Here is an 18097-nt window from a genome sequence, read left to right as displayed (position 1 = left end):
TCTATCTTATCTTAGCAACAATCTTTATTCTAAGATTAGGGGTTTTTTTCCTACTTGGCTTTGGTGAAGTAACAAAGTTGCTTATCAGCACTATTGGTTCCCTTATCTTGCTGTATGTCCCTCCTTGTCCTCTGGTTGTCATCTCAACCGCTGTGGTTCAAGAGTCTGCTGTTAACTTGTTCCTTTGTTCCCAGGGCTTATGCCCTACAAGTCCTAACAGGTCTCTGTTCATACGGCTAACAGTGCTCAGACTCTCGTCCTTGAGGCCTTGCTCTACAGTGGAGTTTAGACTAGTACAAGTCATGTCTGAAAAGTGGGAAACTGCAGCTGCCCACCCATGGAATCAACAGGAGTCCAAAGGATGTGCATGGCAACTGGCCGAAAAGGCTGGAAATCGGTAATTCAGCTGCTTTCCCCACCCCCTGGGCTTCAGGCAGCTGGAGGTTGAACTAACTTGTTCTTTCTCTGGTTTTTGCTCAAGACACCTTGTGTCAGTATTTCTTAAATAGGATAAAATGATGTAAAAACTTGAGTCGATGGAACACATTGGAACACATGCAGAATATTTTACACCGTCCTTCGGCAATAATTACTTCAGAACGTATGAGTGAGAATAAGATGAGGAAGAGTGTAGTCATCTTGTGCTCTTCAGCAAAAGTGTTATTGCCAGAAGAACATCCTTTGGGATTTCTTTGAGAACAAAAAAAAAAAAAAAAAAAAAAATCACAGAAGGACAGTCCTGATTACTCTGATTACAGTCATAAGATGAGTCAGTAACTTATGATCAATGGTGTTACCTACCAGTGGACCCGAGGTCAAATGTGGTTACTGTCAGCTGCCTAATTGTTTTCTCATGGTTGGTCAGCCGCTCTGCAGTGTCGGTGTGATGGCTTGCCCCTTTCTATTTCAACTTGTCAGTTAAAATTCACTGTCACTAAATGAAGGTCAGAACCTCTTCGCTGTAGAGATAGATGTCTGTTCGCTCATTAATATTTAGATTTGGGCAGCGGAAATAATCTTTCAAGTGAACAAATATTTGCGTTGTAGCTGTCATAGGTAGATGTCTTGGAGGTTCCTTAAGCTGCTCCGTTCCCTTGCTGTGGCTTTTCAAAACCACAGCTGGAACATGTTGATTATGTGGTGCAAAGCAAATTTACATAGTTGTCTGTGCTGTGCCATTATGTTGCATAAGCAGCTGGCTTTATTCTGTAGGTCTTCAACATTTTGACAGCAATACATGTTATTTAAAATACACATTCAACGCTTTGTAAAAAAAACCCAAACGTGAACAATAGCATCCCTGTCAGAAGATAATTCCTCGTAGTTGTGTTTTCCCTCATTGAGGATATGTTTTCTCCTTCTTACCCATCATAGTCCCTCATTTCATGTCTCCTATAGCCTTAACCTCACCTAAAACATCCAGTTTCTCAGTCAGCGTTTATGAAGTCTTAAATTCCTGTGTTCCCTACCTGTATTCCGCTAAGAGGTATGATCATGAATGGTGTGCTCTGATTAATTGGCGAGTTGATGAACAAGAACAGATTGTGATGAACTCAAACTACAGAATTTAAGTGGTACTTGGTGTTCTGTCCTCTGAGTAGCCGTAGTGTCCATCTGTTGTTGTGCCATCGTTCTCCCCTGGTTTTAGGAACTTGGTAAATTGAAGATGCCTATTAACTATTGGTTTAGTTAATTAGGTTCTTAGATTATTATGGGGGAAATTGATAGTTGTAGCCAGAAGTTGCCTAAAGATTAACAGTAATATTTGTCACAACAGAATTGAGAGTTGACTAACTGGAGGTACATTTTTGTCAACACTCTTACCCCTTAAAAAGCTATTAAAAGTATTAGAAACGCAAAAAAAAAAAAAAAATTAAAAAAAGAAAATAGCTTCTAGTTGAAAGACATAGATGCAAGCATATATCTCATTTTCCTGAGATATTTAATAAACCATGCAAATAGAGGACTGTAGGAGCCTATTTTTAGAATGACAGCATGTTGTGTATATTGGTTGCATTAGTCCCAACTGTTCTTTGATGTTGTCACTTTTTCATAATAGCAGGAGGTTTCATACATTCAGCATAATGTTTATTCTATTTGTGCAATTTAAGCAGTGTTCATTATCTTACCTAAGTTTTAAGTTCTGATTACTTTTCAAAAATATTCCTTCTTTCTTTCAGCCAGGAGGAGGTTATCTGGGCTTGTTTTAACATCTTCTGGTGTGGGTTGCTTAAGTTTGCCAGAGAAAGTTACCTTCTTCTTAGGCAGCTGGTGTGGGGTGATACAGAGAGGAGGAAGGGTGATAAAGGAGCCACATTTGTGGTTTTGATTAGTATTCAGTTGTTGGATTTGATCTGATTAGTGCTTAGTTGTTTATTTTTATATGGCTTCCTAATTCTTGGTCAGCTGTTGGTTAGAGGAAGAGTTTTACCCCAGATCTGCAGGCTGAAAGGGGCAATAAATGATGCCTGCACACAGGACTGGGGTAACCTAGATCATTACAAACCCTTTCTGCAGAGGAGACTAGCACCCTACCCTTCTGTCGCTACATATGCTTCAGGAAAATGCAAGAGGGTTTTGGACTGAAAAGTCCGAAGTCTGAAGATACCTATGCAGGGACGAAATAAAGGCTTGCGTCTCAGATTTTTTTTGTAATTTTCATGATTTGGCGAGAGCTTTGTTTCAGCTCATTTTGTGCTTTAGTCTTTTTAAATGACAAACCAAACCCATCCTTTTCTCTCTCCAGGTCTCCTGCAAGCGCAGAATCTCTTAACGCAACTACCTCAGCAAAGCCAAGCCAACCTCCTGCAGTCTCAGCCAAGCATCACCCTTGCCTCGCAGGTCAGGCTTATTTCTACAGTTCATGAGCTGCTTTGAGGGGATTTAAACTATTGCAAGTGAATGGACCCTTTGTGTTAGTTACTGGAATAAATACTGTAGCTATAGTAGTGAGTTTGTCTTTTTAGATAGATTCAGTGTAGTAGAACTGAAGCATCAGTAAATTCAGGTTTGTAGTTCCTACCCTAACGTGCCTCTTTTCATTCATTTAACGTTACAAATTTTTATTTTTAGCTGAAAATTTCCATGATTGAGATCTTGAGTTAATGTCACTAGAGTATTATTTGGTTTCTTGTAAGGTTTTCTTGGACAATCTACAAATTTTTGACATTCAGAAGAGCCAAGTGTGTACTACCTAAAAAGCTCAAAAAGAGGATTACTTTATTTCTAAAGATTGCAGTGGTAGTCTATCTTTATTGTAGCCTAGTCATTTTGCTGTTATTGCTAAGTCATTGCCAGTCTTATTGGTTACCTTCTGTGAAAGTGAAGAGACTGTAGAAATGCATTAAAATATTCTGTTAGATATATGTTAAAATACTAAAGCTCTATGATTAAGCTTTCAGACTGTACGAAAAGCAATTTTAAGGTTGCACATGCCTGCAAATTTAGTTTTGCTTCACTCTGGGTTTTACTGTGCAGTTTAGGTAGATGACTGCATGCTGTTTCTCAAATACCACATAATATCATATGGTACCTTCCTGCCAGCTTGGTTACACATAAGAATTTTTTAGCCTGTAATAAGATGCCTTAGTCTATCATAGTCTTAGAAAACTACTTTTTCTATTATACCACCTCTAGTATTTTTCATGTACCAGGTGGAAAATGGAATTTGTCTCACTTCTGTAGTTCATAGCTCAGCAGCATGACTCCCTACTGAAGATTATACTTCAATTAAAAAGAAGTATCAAAGCTACAAAGAGAAAATAAACTATGTAAAGAGGGTGAAGTCAGTAAAGACATATTGCAGTAATTACCCACTACGTTTAATGTAAATTAAAAAAAATATTAAAAACCTTTGCAGTGGGACACATGTCTGCAGCCCTAGAAAGATTATATATGATCACGTTACTTCTCACATAATGGAATTATAGATCCTGACCTCCCTCTACCATCTGGTGTGCACTGCAAAAGACTGCACTAACCCAGGAGAAAAACAACCTAAGGAGCTATGGGAAGGCTCGGCTCTATGTAGTCCATTTCTTTTAGAACAGCTGTCTCTGGACCTTTGCACAGTACTGTAGTGTTGCGTAGGCTTGGGGCTGTTCTTATTTGTCCCGAAAGAATCTAGTTTCAGAAACAGGTACAGGACGTAAAAGCATGAAGTCACCTTTACTTAAAAGCCTCAGCGAACTGAATAGAACTTAACTAGAGTAAACAATTTGTCTCCGTCTCAGTTCATCTATGGCATGTAAGAAGGCTGAGTTATAACATGTTTCTAACGTTCCTGTTGCACATAAAGACTGAACTGTGCAATACCAGGTCTTAATATATTTTGTTCACTTGTGAATATTTTCCACGATGCTTAGCTTGTTTTCAGATTCTTATTATTGCTGCATAGCAAAATGTTGAAGTATGCCAGTGTTGAGGAATGATGAACCTTGTGTGGATTTCCTGGAAAATCAGCCTTTTATATAGAAGAAAAGCGTGGCCTAAAAGGAACTATTTTCTGCCGGTTGCCTTTGCTTAGTTTCTCCTATCACCAGTACCTTCATTCTTACTGTTGCAAGTATCAGCAGAAGGGTTAGAGGTAGATGTAGTTAGTTCTTTCTTACTGGAAGAGTTGAGTCAGGCGCAAGAGATGGTGTTAGAGGAGACTTGCCACATTTGCTGCACCTGCATGTGCTCACTGTTCCAAGATTAAATAGGAGACTTGAATCTTTTGGGCTGATGACAATCTGCCACCTCACACAAGCAGTAAATTCAATTTTAAAATGATTAAAAGGGGATGAATGCCAAGCTGTCTATAAATGATAGAACTATATCAAGTCAGAGTGTTCAGCCTTTCTTTGAGCAGCTCTGTAGCAAGCGCAAGTTTTGGTTATCTGCTGCACTGAACATCTCTTACTTTTCCTTAATTGGTTCTGACAGAGCCTTTAGAAGGCTGTCATACTAATACAGTTTTCTGGATTGTGATTGCTTGTTTTTGAGAGGAATATAAATAAATTGGAGGAGCTTTCAGATTGCTGGAAATGTCAAATTCATTGGTCGTTCTCACCAAAACCTCACACACCTTTTTGTAATTTAATTTTTGCTCATTATTCTTTTAAGTCTGATTTTTCATCTTTTCCTTGCTATCTTAATAGCCAGCAACCCCAACACGCACAATAGCAGCGACCCCCATTCAGCCACTTCCACAGAGCCAGTCAACACCAAAGCGAATTGACACTCCCAGCTTGGAGGAGCCCAGTGACCTTGAGGAGCTTGAGCAGTTTGCCAAGACTTTCAAACAAAGACGGATCAAACTTGGATTCACTCAGGTGAGACTGCGTACCATAGTGCCTGCCAGTGTGGAATCTGAGGTCTCATCTTTTAAGTCTGGAGGGAGACTACAATTCCACCTTTTCCTAGGAGAACCTTCTTAAATAGGGTTATGCTCTGGCCTTTATGTAGGGGATTTCTAAGAAATGACAGAAAAAGCCATACATCCGTCTTACTTCCCTGTTGGTTTTAAAGCATAGCCATTTTCCCAGCAGGTACGTGCATTTACCAGCTCCAGATGTCATTGCATGTGCACTGTTCATTCTATAGGATGTAAAGTGAATGGGACAAAGCACTTTAAAGCTGCCTTCAGAAGTACAAAGTTCCGAAAATCATACAGCACAATTAACTGCTCTGTGTGTTTAAAAAATATCTCACAGCTGCGGAGTTGCTTTGGATGTCAAAGGGGTTTTATCTCTCAAATGTATTTTCCTATTAAACATCAATGATTTCTGTACTTAATGCTTTTGCTAAGGTTCCTAAACAAAACCTGAAAGGACTGTCATCTTTGAAGTTCTCTCCTTGCAGAGGTGAACTGGAGTTGTGGTTTGTTTTGGCTTGCTTAAAAGCTCAAAAATACCCATAGAGCCGAAGAAAAGTAATCTTTAACATAGTGAAAATGGTTGAATGACGAGTACAATTAAAAGTACAAAGTGCATTTATATGTTCCATTATTCTGTTGAAGGAAAATGCTGCTTGGATTCAAGAGTCCTTTCTTATTAATATAAAAAAGATTTTTTTTCCCTGCAAAATTAAAACATCTGTCCAGGTAAACAATTAATTTTGGCAGGAATCGATGGTAAGCACAGGCGTGTTTTTGCTAGAAGAAATAGCATGCAGAAATCAAAGTAGGCATGTAAAAGTCTGAGCTGAGAGCAGTCAATCCAACATATGTGATTTGTTCTCCCTTCCTCCCCCCAGGAATAAGTAAACCTACTCTGTTAAGTGTGTGCTGAAGTCAGATTTATTTTTCTGGCAAAGTCTTACATGTTTGAAAAATCAGAGTGCATAATGAAAGTTCCTGGCAGCATCTTAATTATAACTGAAGAACAGAATGTTCTTAGTAAAATTAAGTGCATTTTGCTGGCATGTGTGCCTCCTTCCCTCCCTTGTTTCCACTAGAGGGAGGCACAGAAATACAGGTGATGGACACACACAAAAGCTAGAGTAATGCAGAACAGAGCAGGGTAAAACACAATAGCTTCCCTATAGCCTGAGTGAGGAGGTTCATGTAGATCTTTAGTTATTATGTTTAATCTGCCCTGCTGTGAGATGATCGTAAAGGCTCAACTAGACTTTTTAAGTTATGGGTTAACCCTTCTTCATTGATCCTGTTGTGAATTTTCACGGTGAGGAAAAATGAATGCAACTGCTCAGGCTTATGTTTCAGTATTTGCTTTTGAGCTTTAAAAGGAGGAATCTTGAGAAAATGATAAAATTGCATTTGATCATTCCTGTGCCACTCTGAGTTTGTATGTGTATAATTAGGCAGTTCTAATAACTTCTGCCTAATTGCGTAATTGGATAATAATTAAGAGACCCCTATTACTCTGGTTTCCTATAGTTGGATAAATAGACTGCCTTTCAGAGGATAAAAGAAATTTATTTCCAGTGGTACTGTAAGCTTTTTCAGACTCATGCCAGCCCTGCCTTTCAAAAATAATTGTAAGATTTAGTTTGCATTGCAAACTAATCACTTACTACATTCTGTCTTGCGAACAATATAACAGGTTTTGAATTTCAGCAGTTTTGTCTCTTCTCCCACCCTGAAAAGTGGCTGATGGATTTAAATCCTTTTGTTTAATTGTTTTCCTTAAAAATATCTCCGTGTTTGACATACAGAGACGCAACGAACATAATGCATCTTAGCATTATGTGTCATTTTAGTATGTGGCTAATTGGTTGTTACAGATTCAAGCTATGTGAGCGAGCATTTTGGACATTATTTTTATTCTGTAAAAGGTATTACCTCTGCTAGTCCATTCAGGCTTCTTAACAGACCAGTACACACGACAATGATGCACCTTATAATCAGTTTCAATTCAGCACCGGAGCTTCATTTGACCTACAGAGTAGCTCAGCTGTATATACGGTACCTTTATCCTGTGTTCCATCCATCCTTTCAGTGGCCCATCCCAATATATAAAATTCTCATCCCAGTACGTAAATTCCTTTGCCTGCAGCTGAAATGCTGCCACCTTTTGGCATTGAAAAACTATTGACAAAGAAATGGTTAACTATTTATTTTAAATCAGATGGCAAACGTTCATAAGAACAACATAAATACCAGAATTAAATTTAGTCGAGGAACTGGAGCAAATTTCATAACTCTTTCCTGCCGAGACATAAATCAACTTATTTCAAATATGGTTTACATAGCCAGTTTTTCTCCTTCATAAACCCAGCAGAGCATCCGTGTTACTTCTCTTGGAATGATTTATGAGTTTTAAAATGCATGGAATCCTGGCATATGGGTAGAGGTATAAATGTGAGTTCCCACGTTTCCTCTGATTGAAGGGTGTACAAACCAATTGTTCTGGTCCTGTTCTGGGAAGGAAAATGTTTTTTTTATGCAACCTGCGCAATTTACTAAGCTTACCAAAGGTTGTTTTCTTCCTTGCTTGTATATGGCCACTCTGCATGCTATTAGTATATTTGTATCAAGCTGTGGTTGTGATTCTGACCTGAACAGAAAGAAAGCAAGCTTTACACACAGTCCAACTAACCCATTTGCAATTAAACACCACTAACTATCTCAAGCTTTTCAGGCTCTTCTTCTAGACTTCTCGTACTACTTTGTGTTAAAAAAGTAAAGATCTAAATTAAACTACTTTAGACCAAATAGCATACTTGAAAATAATCAAATTTTTACGAAGTGCAGGACCTTTCAGCTTTAAAACAAAACAAGAAAACATTATGGTGTTTTTAAGGGCCACAGTCAAGAATGGATTTGGGTTTTTTTGGTTTGGGTTTTTTTTTTTTTTTTACAAGACTTTCCAAGTGTAAACTACATAGATGTGTGTGTGTATATATATATATATATATATATGTACACACATACATATTAGGATAAGCAGAGTGTCTGATAGCTAGCTAAAACTGACTTTTAAAAAGCAGTAACAGATGTAAAGAGATGATCATCTGTCTGTAAATATCCTGGATCGCTTTTTGGCAGATGGGTAAGGGTAGGGAAGACTACAGTTAATCATTATTTGAAATGGTTCAAGTTCTTGTCTGCTTTGAAATGTGTGCCTGTGGGGAGAAGTTTGGTTGGAACCTCAGCTATTGATACTGGAAGTGTCAATATCTCAGATACTGGAAGTTCGGATAAGAATATTTCTGCACCTATTTAAATGTAATACATGTTTGCAGACATATTTTCAAGTCTTTTCTACTAATTCGAAAACATTAATTCACTGCATTTCTGCTTATTTGAACTTTTTCTTCATTGGTGTGAAGTATGCAGATACTTAAACCTGCTCCTAAAAAGAGCTTGGCTTTTATGTATTTTAAAGAACTAAGAAAAAAGTTAATACTCAGTGGAATGTTCTGCTCACTGATAATGCTAAGAAGACAAAGCATCAAGGATTTTCTGGAAAAGAGTTACATGGTTAAACTGACTGAGGTTTGACATTTCTTTATGATTATTTGCTTTAGCATGAATCTGGGTAGTGCTGAGCAAGTTTCTGTGAAACTGAAATCCCGGGCAGCAGTGTAGTCACTAAGAGAACACAAGAATATGACAGGATTCCTTGCTTTGGAAGTGCCTATGTTAGTGAATTTTTTCTCTTTCTTTGTCCAGGGTGATGTTGGGCTCGCTATGGGCAAACTCTATGGAAATGACTTCAGCCAAACTACCATCTCTCGCTTTGAAGCCTTGAACCTCAGCTTTAAGAACATGTGCAAGTTAAAGCCGCTTCTGGAAAAGTGGCTCAATGATGCAGGTGAATGAGTTGTGTATTTCTTCACCAGCCTATCAAAATCAGTAGGATTGTGAAAAACCCTGAAAAACTGCTTCGTTTGTGCCCTTACGGTTTTATGAAGCCACCAATCTTTGTAACTGTCCATGGGACAAAGAAGGGTGTAGGAGCAAGGGTCCCAACTTCCCTTTTCATGTGCCTGTATGCATCCGAAACCGTTCCAATATGAACTTTCAGAATTGTGTTCTGCAGCCAGCTGAATAATTGCATGGAGTGAGGTATAATACGTGTCACGGTTTTCCCCTTTCATGTATGTTAATGCATATAACTTCTAATCCTCCTCTAGCTTTCTTTTTCAGATGTGTAGTAGAGAGGGTTGCATGGTTTGTGGTTTCAGTAAGCAGAGCTTATTGCATTCATCTCTTCCCACACCCCTATGTGCGCTCTTTTCATCTGTCTCCAAGGGTCCATGTAAACACTTTCTTTCTCCCCATAGGAAGAGTTTTTTGTGGGTTAGGTTTTGCTTTTTCCTTCCAGAATTATTTTTTCCTGGGTTATAAGCTATTCATGATGCCAGTGTTGCCAGTGTTCTTTCTTTTTTTTTTTTTTCTTTTTTTTTTCCTCCCCACCAGCAAAAGGAGCGTGGATGATGGTGCTAGGTGTTAGGATAGAAAGTGTTTTGAAGACTGCTGTCAGCCAGTTTTTTCTTCCAAGTATACAACTGTACATAGTATAAAACTGATGGATCTGCTAAACAGATGGCAGGGACAATGTGTGCCTTCCTATTTATACCAAAATGAAGAGAGCTTTCTGCTGGCACCTACATTATTCTCTGAAATTTTGAAAGTAATTGGATGCAGTGTTGAAAATTTGTCCTGCATTGAAACAGGGAAGTATCGTTCTGTTGTGTTGACAGGATTTATCTTTAGATCTATATCTGTCATAGAAAACATAAAGATCTTCACACTGAGTGCTCTAGTCCCCAGGTCAGTGGTCCCCAAACCTTCCAGCAACACTGGAAGAGTCCAGTGGTGCCAGGAATGTCATGGTTTGCTTTTCCTGCTAGCCTGAATACTTGGATCTGTAAAGTTAAGGACTGTATACAGCATCAGGGTCCTTCACAGCCTGGAAGCTGGGAACCATTGTCCTTGGCACTGATTCAGTTTCATGGAAATCTTTGCACGAAAGGTTCAGATGACTGTAAAGGCTAATTTTAGGTAAAAGGAGGCAGAAGCATACCGGTGATCCATTATTACGTGGAGTGTGGGAGAATTTATTGCTACAGAACTCGGCTTGTTCTGTGGGGTTTTCAGGATGGAGAGGGCTTTCAGCACATTTAGGAGTGCCATTACTGGGGAAAGAAACCTCTAGGAAATACTGAACTGAATGTACTTGCTCATTTGAGCCTACCAGAATGATCTGAGGCAGTGTGAACTTTGACACCTGCTTATCACCCACAAATGCCAGCGCGGTGAGGGATCTCCAGCCACAATTAATCATTTTGTTTAAATTCCCTGCTGGAATCTGCCAGTTGGTTATTTTGTACTTTCTTCTACAAAGTGGGTTCGAGTGTGTTCTCTCTTTGCTCTTCTGTGGAGCCCAAAAGACAGGATTAGGGGTTGACAGCTAGAGACCTAGCGAAACTACGTGTGGGCTGTTCAGTAGAACTGCACAGCACTGGATGTCTGCTAAGATCGCCAAAGAGGTCGAACGCTGTGAAGCTGGCTGTGAACTTCCTCCAGTGTATTGCAGAGTGGGTAAAAGAAATCTCAGGCTGCTCGGATTTTTCCATAATTGCCTGCGACTTGCAACTGTGGCTCACGGATATCAGTTACTGCTTTTTTGCTTAAACTTGTGACTTGCAGTGAATAAGTGTCGGGTGGAATGAGATAAGGGAGACAAACTTTGTGTAGGTGTTACAACAGGGATCCTGTGGTAGCATACAGGAGCAGAGCATGCCCTCTGGGCTTGTAGCTTTTAAGTTTCAAGTATATGTTGTAATTTACAAGTATAATGATTAATGCATGTGATCCAGAAATCTCCACGTATCTGAAATAGATACAGAGTGGGTTTTAACATGCCTTGCACAGGTGAAGAACACTTGCATTTAGACTGCACAGCATTCAAATAAAATCTCCTGATTTATGTTGCTCTCTTTTTTCAGAAAACCTCTCATCTGATTCAACTCTCTCCAGCCCAAGTGCCCTGAATTCTCCAGGGCTGGGGATTGAAGGCTTGAACCGCAGGAGGAAGAAACGCACCAGCATAGAGACCAACATACGTGTGGCCTTAGAGAAGAGTTTCCTGGAGGTCAGTGATCCTGTTGCTTTGCTCAGCCTATAAAGAAAGGAAGAAACTTGGCTTCAACAGTCCTATCTGTTGGAGTGAACCCATTATTGTGCTATTTAGGAAAATGCTTGTACTAAATAAGGTGAATACAAAGGCTGTGCCAACATCACTTAAAAAAAGCCCTCAAAACCACTCATTGATTCTTGCAGTTTGCTGACTTTGTGATTCGAATTCCGAGATACTGAGCCGTAGATCTAAGCTTGGTATTCTGCACATCAGAAAGAAGAAAAAACAATTACACCTGGTGAGGATGTATAAATGGAGTGACAGTAAAACATACATAATGTGAGGTTTTTAGCTGGCCTCATGTTACTGTTGTTAGGCACTTTGTGCAGCTGTATGGGCAGATAGCCTCTGTAAGTAGCTCATTCCATCTACCTGTCTTTCATTACAGGTCTAGACAATTTGGGGTTCGTTTGGCTACTGCTAGAGTTAATCTCTCCCGTTTCTTTTTGCGAGATGCTGATAGAAGGATTTCCTTATCAAGGTGGGGAATTTCTTGAAGGATTAACTCACAAGTCAGATCCCGTCTCTCAAAAAGAAGCATGTGAGCTTAGTCTTCATCACCCATCTGAGGAACACAGCTTACTATTGGTAGAAACGTTCCTGTAACTAACAAGGTGGAGGGCAGAAGTATCAATTATATACTGTCTCTATATATATTATACAAAAATAACTGTCTAGTGTACCACTGACAAGATTCTTGATATAAATGGCCCATCCAGATGTCTGCCTGCTGAAGAAGAAGCTATAATATAAAACTTCAGAAGGTAATTTCACAGCTCTTCAAGTACTGTTTCCTTTTCTCAGAACCAAAAGCCTACCTCGGATGAGATCACCATGATAGCTGACCAGCTAAACATGGAGAAGGAGGTGATCCGCGTTTGGTTCTGTAACCGGCGCCAGAAGGAGAAAAGGATCAACCCACCCAGCAGTGGTGGAACCAGCAGCTCGCCCATCAAAGCAATTTTCCCTTGTCCAACCTCACTGGTAAGAATCAAGAAACTGTGTTGGCAGAGATCACTGGAAGAGAGAGTTCTGCGGTGCTCAGTGTGGAAATTGCACATGCTATCCGCCTTCTTTGTACAGCAGACCTGTTCTCACAAATCTGTATTTTACTGGCACCTTAAATACCCTACCTGCAGACTGCCTGAGAGAGATTGCTTACAAATCAGGCACTAGCTGGGCCTTCAGTTTGGGTGCTTGATTTAGTCAGCTCATGAGGAAATGTTCTGACTAGCAAATTTGCAGGTGGGGTTAATTGCTTTGAACATATTCCAAAGAGTAACGTTCATATCTGGATTTCCTCTCTTGCCCAGACATTTTTCGTAAAATAAGTGTAATAAAAAAATGCATAACAGCTCTACCCCTCTCCTCTTACTTTAGCTGCTCCGATAAGTAGATGAGCAGCAGTAAAACGTATCAGTTGGAGACTTCAGTTACACAAATCCGATGATACCGTTGTTGTCGTTTTTAGTCAGGAATGATTTATATATATATAAAAAAAAAAGGCTTGGAACAAAGGAACAATTAAGCTAATTACTCATGTAATTAATTTCCCACACTTGTATTTGCCTCAGGTAAACAGAAACTTCATGAAAATAAGAGTAACAAAACATATGCATCAAGCTCCTTTGCTACCAATGTCCATGGAGGTCTGTTTTCATAAATAGAAACAGCAGCTATTAGATTTCGTAGTAGCTATGCTTATAGGGATGTGGTGGAATTTATGTAGCCTGTAGCTGTCCTTTTGTAGTATTTATTCCACCCTCATCACTGTAGTAGCTAATATCTTCCAGTATTTCATTAAACCATTAATTTTGGTGATGTGTCATTCTTCCCCCTCATCCTTGTCTCAGGATGTGTGCATGCAACCTTTTGTTTCAGGGGAAGGGATCTGTTAAATGTACTTATTTTCATTTTTTTTTCTTTTTTTTCTTTTTTTTTTCCTTTTCCTTTTTTTTTTTTTTTTCTTTCACAATTGGGAAGCACGGTTACATGGCTTGCTACTGAAGCAGAACATAGTGAGATTTATGATGGTGTGTTTTAGTAACCAGGCAAGTTTACTCAGACTGCAACTTAACAAAGCTTTCCTATGTAAATTTCCCTTCTATTTAAATTTTATTTAAATTTTCCCAGCCATTGTATGTAAGAAATCAAGGTGTTAACCACAGTCTCCCATTTTTCAGTTTCACTAAGCATTTTCACTCATTGAAAGCTTCTCTTAAGACCATGCAACCCCTCAAATGGATGTTCCAGCCCAGCTGCCCCCAGCCTTCCTTCCCTGGCTGCGTGCTTTGTTGGATCCTTGTGTCAGCTCTGGAGATGAGGTGGCCATAGCACGGCTGGGCTTAGTTTACTAGTTTGGGTGCAAATTAACCCTATGAAGAGCAGCGATGAATTTTCAGTCTGGCGAGCTAACCAGTGTGACTGCGCCAGTGCTAGGGCTCTGAAGGAGGGTTGGAGGGGAATGCTCCTTTCGATGGCAGCCTGCTTCTGCGCTGGCTGAAGTCAGTCATTGCCGCCACGGGGTTAGCTGTATGTATTCTAGGTCATTCACTGTCCTGAAATACGGATTGTGACCTTGGCCTTAACTGTTCGGTGGACGGATGACAGATAGGATGTCTGGGCTGCATGAGTGGGAAGCGTACTATGTATCTGGCTCTCCTTTCATACGCAATTTGAGATGGGCAGAAAGCTTTTAGATCTGTCCCAGTTGCCCCAGTCTTGTTTAAAATGCATGAAGCATTTGACTTCCTATAAGAGGATAAGCAGCATGAGAGAGATTTCTCTGATAATAAACTTAAGGTAAGAGAGGGGAAAGGAGGAAGGCTGTAGCCTATATCCTTGGCTATGTTCTCTTGGGCAATTCTAAAGGATTCATTTCTCTCATTGATGTATAACAGCCTTCAAATATTACTGTTGGACACCATTTCTTGTCCATAAAAAGTCCTTTCTAACCTTATATTTCATTTCTCCTCATAAGCTAGTTCCTCCAGTCTTAAATCTTCGGTGTTTTTTATCTGTAATGTCTGCAGTTTATTGTAGCTTCCTTGTCATAAGCTGCCCACAAGTAAAATTAGCTAATGTCATTTGAATGTTTTAAAATTCAGAGATCCTTCCTTTGGCACAAGGCAACTTATCAGAGTAGAGCTTATAGTTTTGTTGAATAAAAGTGAAATGTTATTCTCTTTATCCATGTAAACACATTACCTTAAATACCTTTGGTAGTGCTGGGGCATGTAAATAGTTGAATCGGAGAAAGAGATTTGGAGCTGAAAAGGTGTTTAAAGAAGAAGAAAAGCCATGCAGAAATAATATGTTTTGTAACTCTTTCGGTAAGAGTGACTATTAAAACAAGGTGCTGTCTTTGGGGGGAGGCAGAGAGGGAGGGAGGGCTAACTTGCAGTCCTGAGGCAGTATGGATGTAATGGATATATCTCCCTTCAAATACGGATGATTCAGAACAGAGATACTGTTTATATTATATTAGAGGAGGTACTGTGGTTGGTCCAGGGAATGATAAATTGACGGACTTAACAAAAAAAGTTAGTTCGTATGCAGTATTTTCCATGATAACATCCTCGGCTGAGGATGGGCAGAAATCCAAGTCTGGTAGCCCACTCTTTGTCTTTGAGCAGCTGTATTCTTTTGTGACCTGCAGGTGGCAACCACAGCAAGCCTTGTGACTAGCAATGCAGCTACAACCCTGACTGTCAATCCTGTGCTCCCTCTGACCAGTCCTGCTGTAACTAGTCTGTCTGTCACAGGTAAGAGCTGATTTCTCGTGCCCCCGCATTCACCTCTACCATTTTCCCCTTTTTAAGACTTTTCAAAAGGTCATTCAGGCTTGGTCGCTGGTATCCCAGGACACTCTTGTCATTGTTCCTTGTTACTCCATTAGGAAGCCTCAGTCTCTATGACCATTCAGTTGACTTCTCTGGAGATAAATTCAGAGGTGATGCTGAAATGAAATACGCTATATTCCATTGCTAGCTTCTAGAGCTCCTCAGCCTCCTGGTGGGAAGTGTCATTTCATAGTAGTCTGAGCTTCTCATTTGGACTCTTGCTGCTTCTTGGTCCTACAGAAATGTGTGTTTGTCTCCCTGTCAGTTGGATGTGCAGTTGAGTTCAGGTGGGTAGTGGTTTCTGTTCAGTCGTATCTGTGCTTTGTACTGGTCTAACAAGAATCAACCTTCTAGGCACAACAGAAACCACCTCCAACAACACAGCAACAGTGATTTCAACAGCACCTCCAGCTTCTTCAGCAGTGACATCACCCTCCCTGAGTCCTTCCCCTTCTGCCTCAGCCTCCACTTCAGAGGCGTCCAGTGCCAGTGAGACCAGCACAACACAGACAACCTCCACACCCTTGTCCTCCCCCCTTGGGACCAGCCAGGTGATGGTAACGGCATCAGGGTTGCAAACAGCGGCAGCAGCCGCATTACAAGGAGCTGCACAGTTGCCTGCAAATGCAAGTCTTGCTGCCATGGCTGCTGCAGCAGGACTAAACCCAGGCTTGATGGCATCCTCGCAGTTTGCAGCTGGGTAAGAATGAATTTTTCACACCCTTTTAGGTGAGATGACAGGAGAGGGAAGGAGAATTCTTGGGATAAATTGCTTTTATGTATCACTATTTTCTGGTAGCTCACTTGGTGGTTCTAGTGTCATTTATCTCAAATTCTGAAGGTTTACTTGTAGATGGTAATTGGCCATTCCTATCAATGTACACAAATACTGTTTTCATTTTACAGATGAAAAAGCTGTGTTGCAGCAATGTTGTCATTTGATAAATCATCCATCCCACTGCAGAGCTTGACTTAAGAGCTGCAACTTACCAGTGAATCATAGAATCTGTTCTACTAATTGTAAAGTGGAGAGCTAGCCTAGACCCACTTCACACCTCTGTATTCATTTCTCCATCATGAGCAAGAAGCTGTAAAAGGTGCATGATGATGTATTGTTGAAGTTTTGGTTTTAAAAAATGTTGCTTTGAGAGATTACTCTTTGTTTCTTCAATTCCTCTTGATTTACATCTTTCTTACCTGAATTTGGGATATGATGATAGCTCTTTAACCAGTGGCAGTTTCCTCAAAATACCTTACAGTAATATTTTACAGCACAATCAATGCAAGTCGTGTATTTACAGTGCCTGTACTTCAGGCACGTTGCTAACTGCATAGCAATGTCTACTCAAGGCATCATGAAGGAAAAACTAAACTAAACTAAAATTAAAATTAGTCTTTAATCTCTGCTCTTTCCTACCCCCCCCCCTTTTATTTTTTTTAAATATGATGGTGTACTTCTGAACAGTGACAACCTTTCCTTTACAAGTAACACTGCTTTCTTTTGTCTTTGTTTCTTCTTCCCACGATCTTGCTTCCTACAGAGGTGCCTTACTCAGTCTCAATCCAGGGACATTAGGTGGTGCTCTCAGCCCAGCCCTGATGAGCAACAGTACACTGGCAACTATTCAAGGTCAGTAGTGTTGCTTTTAATGCACGTCTGTCATACAACTTCAGTTTACGTGCTTTGTTTTTCTCTAGCAAAAAAGAACACTGATTCCTTGATATGGGATATAAATGATATAGGAGTAGAGGTTTTACAAAATTTAAATGTGCAAATACATTTTATGTATCGCAGAGATAAGAGCCGGTACAACTTCACAAAGGGGATTAGAATTGTGTATGATCTTGTAGCGATTTACGGGAGGCATTTAAGATATTGCATGTGATCTGGAATTTATTTTATTATCTTCCCCCATTGGCATGTATCTCCAGCAGGTTAGAGATTTGCTTTTTATAGCTCTTCTAGCATAAGCTTGAGCAGAGTTGTGCTCTTTTGAGGTCTCTTAGGAGGGCAGTTCTGAGCAAGCAACCCACGACAAACAACCTACCTCCTAAAATCCTAATGTAGAACTTCAAATCCATAAATCCTTATTCAGAAGAGTAGAGATCTATTTCGGAAGTGCTGCGCACCCAGAAGTTTCCACTGACTTTAGCAGTTGTTCTCAGTTTGTAGTTTCTCATCCGTAAAAATCAGGTGATGCAAGTGCCTAAAGAGCTAGCTAACCTGTGTATTCAAATACCTTCTTAACTAGCTTAGCAAATCTTGTTTCCACAGTACAAAAAACCCATTTTGCAAAGTGTCACAGATAAATTTAGGAGATCATAATCTAAGGCAGACTGAACCCTGTAGACAGGTGAGAGTAACAGTGGTTATATGTCAACATTTAAAACGCCACACTCAAGGTTACATGACCTTCTTCGTCTTGTCATAGCTGTCATTTCACGTGCACGCTCACCTCGACCCTTTCCAGTACAGGTTGCCTGAATATACAGGTTTTCTGTGGCAGAAAGCATAGACTTGCGCTGAAGAGATCTGAAAAAAAGGCGCGATGGAATTATTTTAGGAGCAGACAGACGACAGCGGCATTTTAGTATCTGCAAGGTCTTGTCTGCTCTTCATAAAGACTTGTGTTTCTTAAAGAACAACCTCCAGTGAGTTGGCTG

At 40.0% G+C, this 18097-nt stretch overlaps 1 protein-coding gene across 13 annotated transcripts in view; it reads left to right on the top strand.

Moving 5' to 3' along the window:
- Positions 1-18097, top strand: part of POU2F1 (POU class 2 homeobox 1) — a 123060-nt gene that overhangs the window by 91472 nt on the left and 13491 nt on the right. For 12 of the 13 annotated variants that reach the window (XR_008747012.1, XR_008747011.1, XR_008747010.1 and 9 more), the window contains 8 exons: positions 2747-2841; positions 5142-5315; positions 9119-9260; positions 11401-11546; positions 12396-12575; positions 15250-15355; positions 15788-16133; positions 16975-17063. Coding sequence is in view for 8 of the 13 variants with exons in the window: in XM_055802852.1 (XP_055658827.1) it covers positions 2747-2841; positions 5142-5315; positions 9119-9260; positions 11401-11546; positions 12396-12575; positions 15250-15355; positions 15788-16133; positions 16975-17063 (1278 nt within the window). In the remaining 5 variants the exon portion in view is untranslated. Of the gene's footprint in view, positions 1-2746; positions 2842-5141; positions 5316-9118; positions 9261-11400; positions 11547-12395; positions 12576-15249; positions 15356-15787; positions 16134-16339; positions 16531-16974; positions 17064-18097 lie in introns of those variants that run through there. The other variant, XR_008747013.1, reaches the window with a different exon arrangement.

This window comes from Falco peregrinus, chromosome 4 (assembly GCF_023634155.1).
Source record: "Falco peregrinus isolate bFalPer1 chromosome 4, bFalPer1.pri, whole genome shotgun sequence".
In the NCBI taxonomy this organism is placed as follows: Eukaryota; Metazoa; Chordata; class Aves; order Falconiformes; family Falconidae; genus Falco; species Falco peregrinus.
Note: the sequence above shows the minus strand (reverse complement) of the source record. Positions and strands in the feature narration are given on the sequence as shown.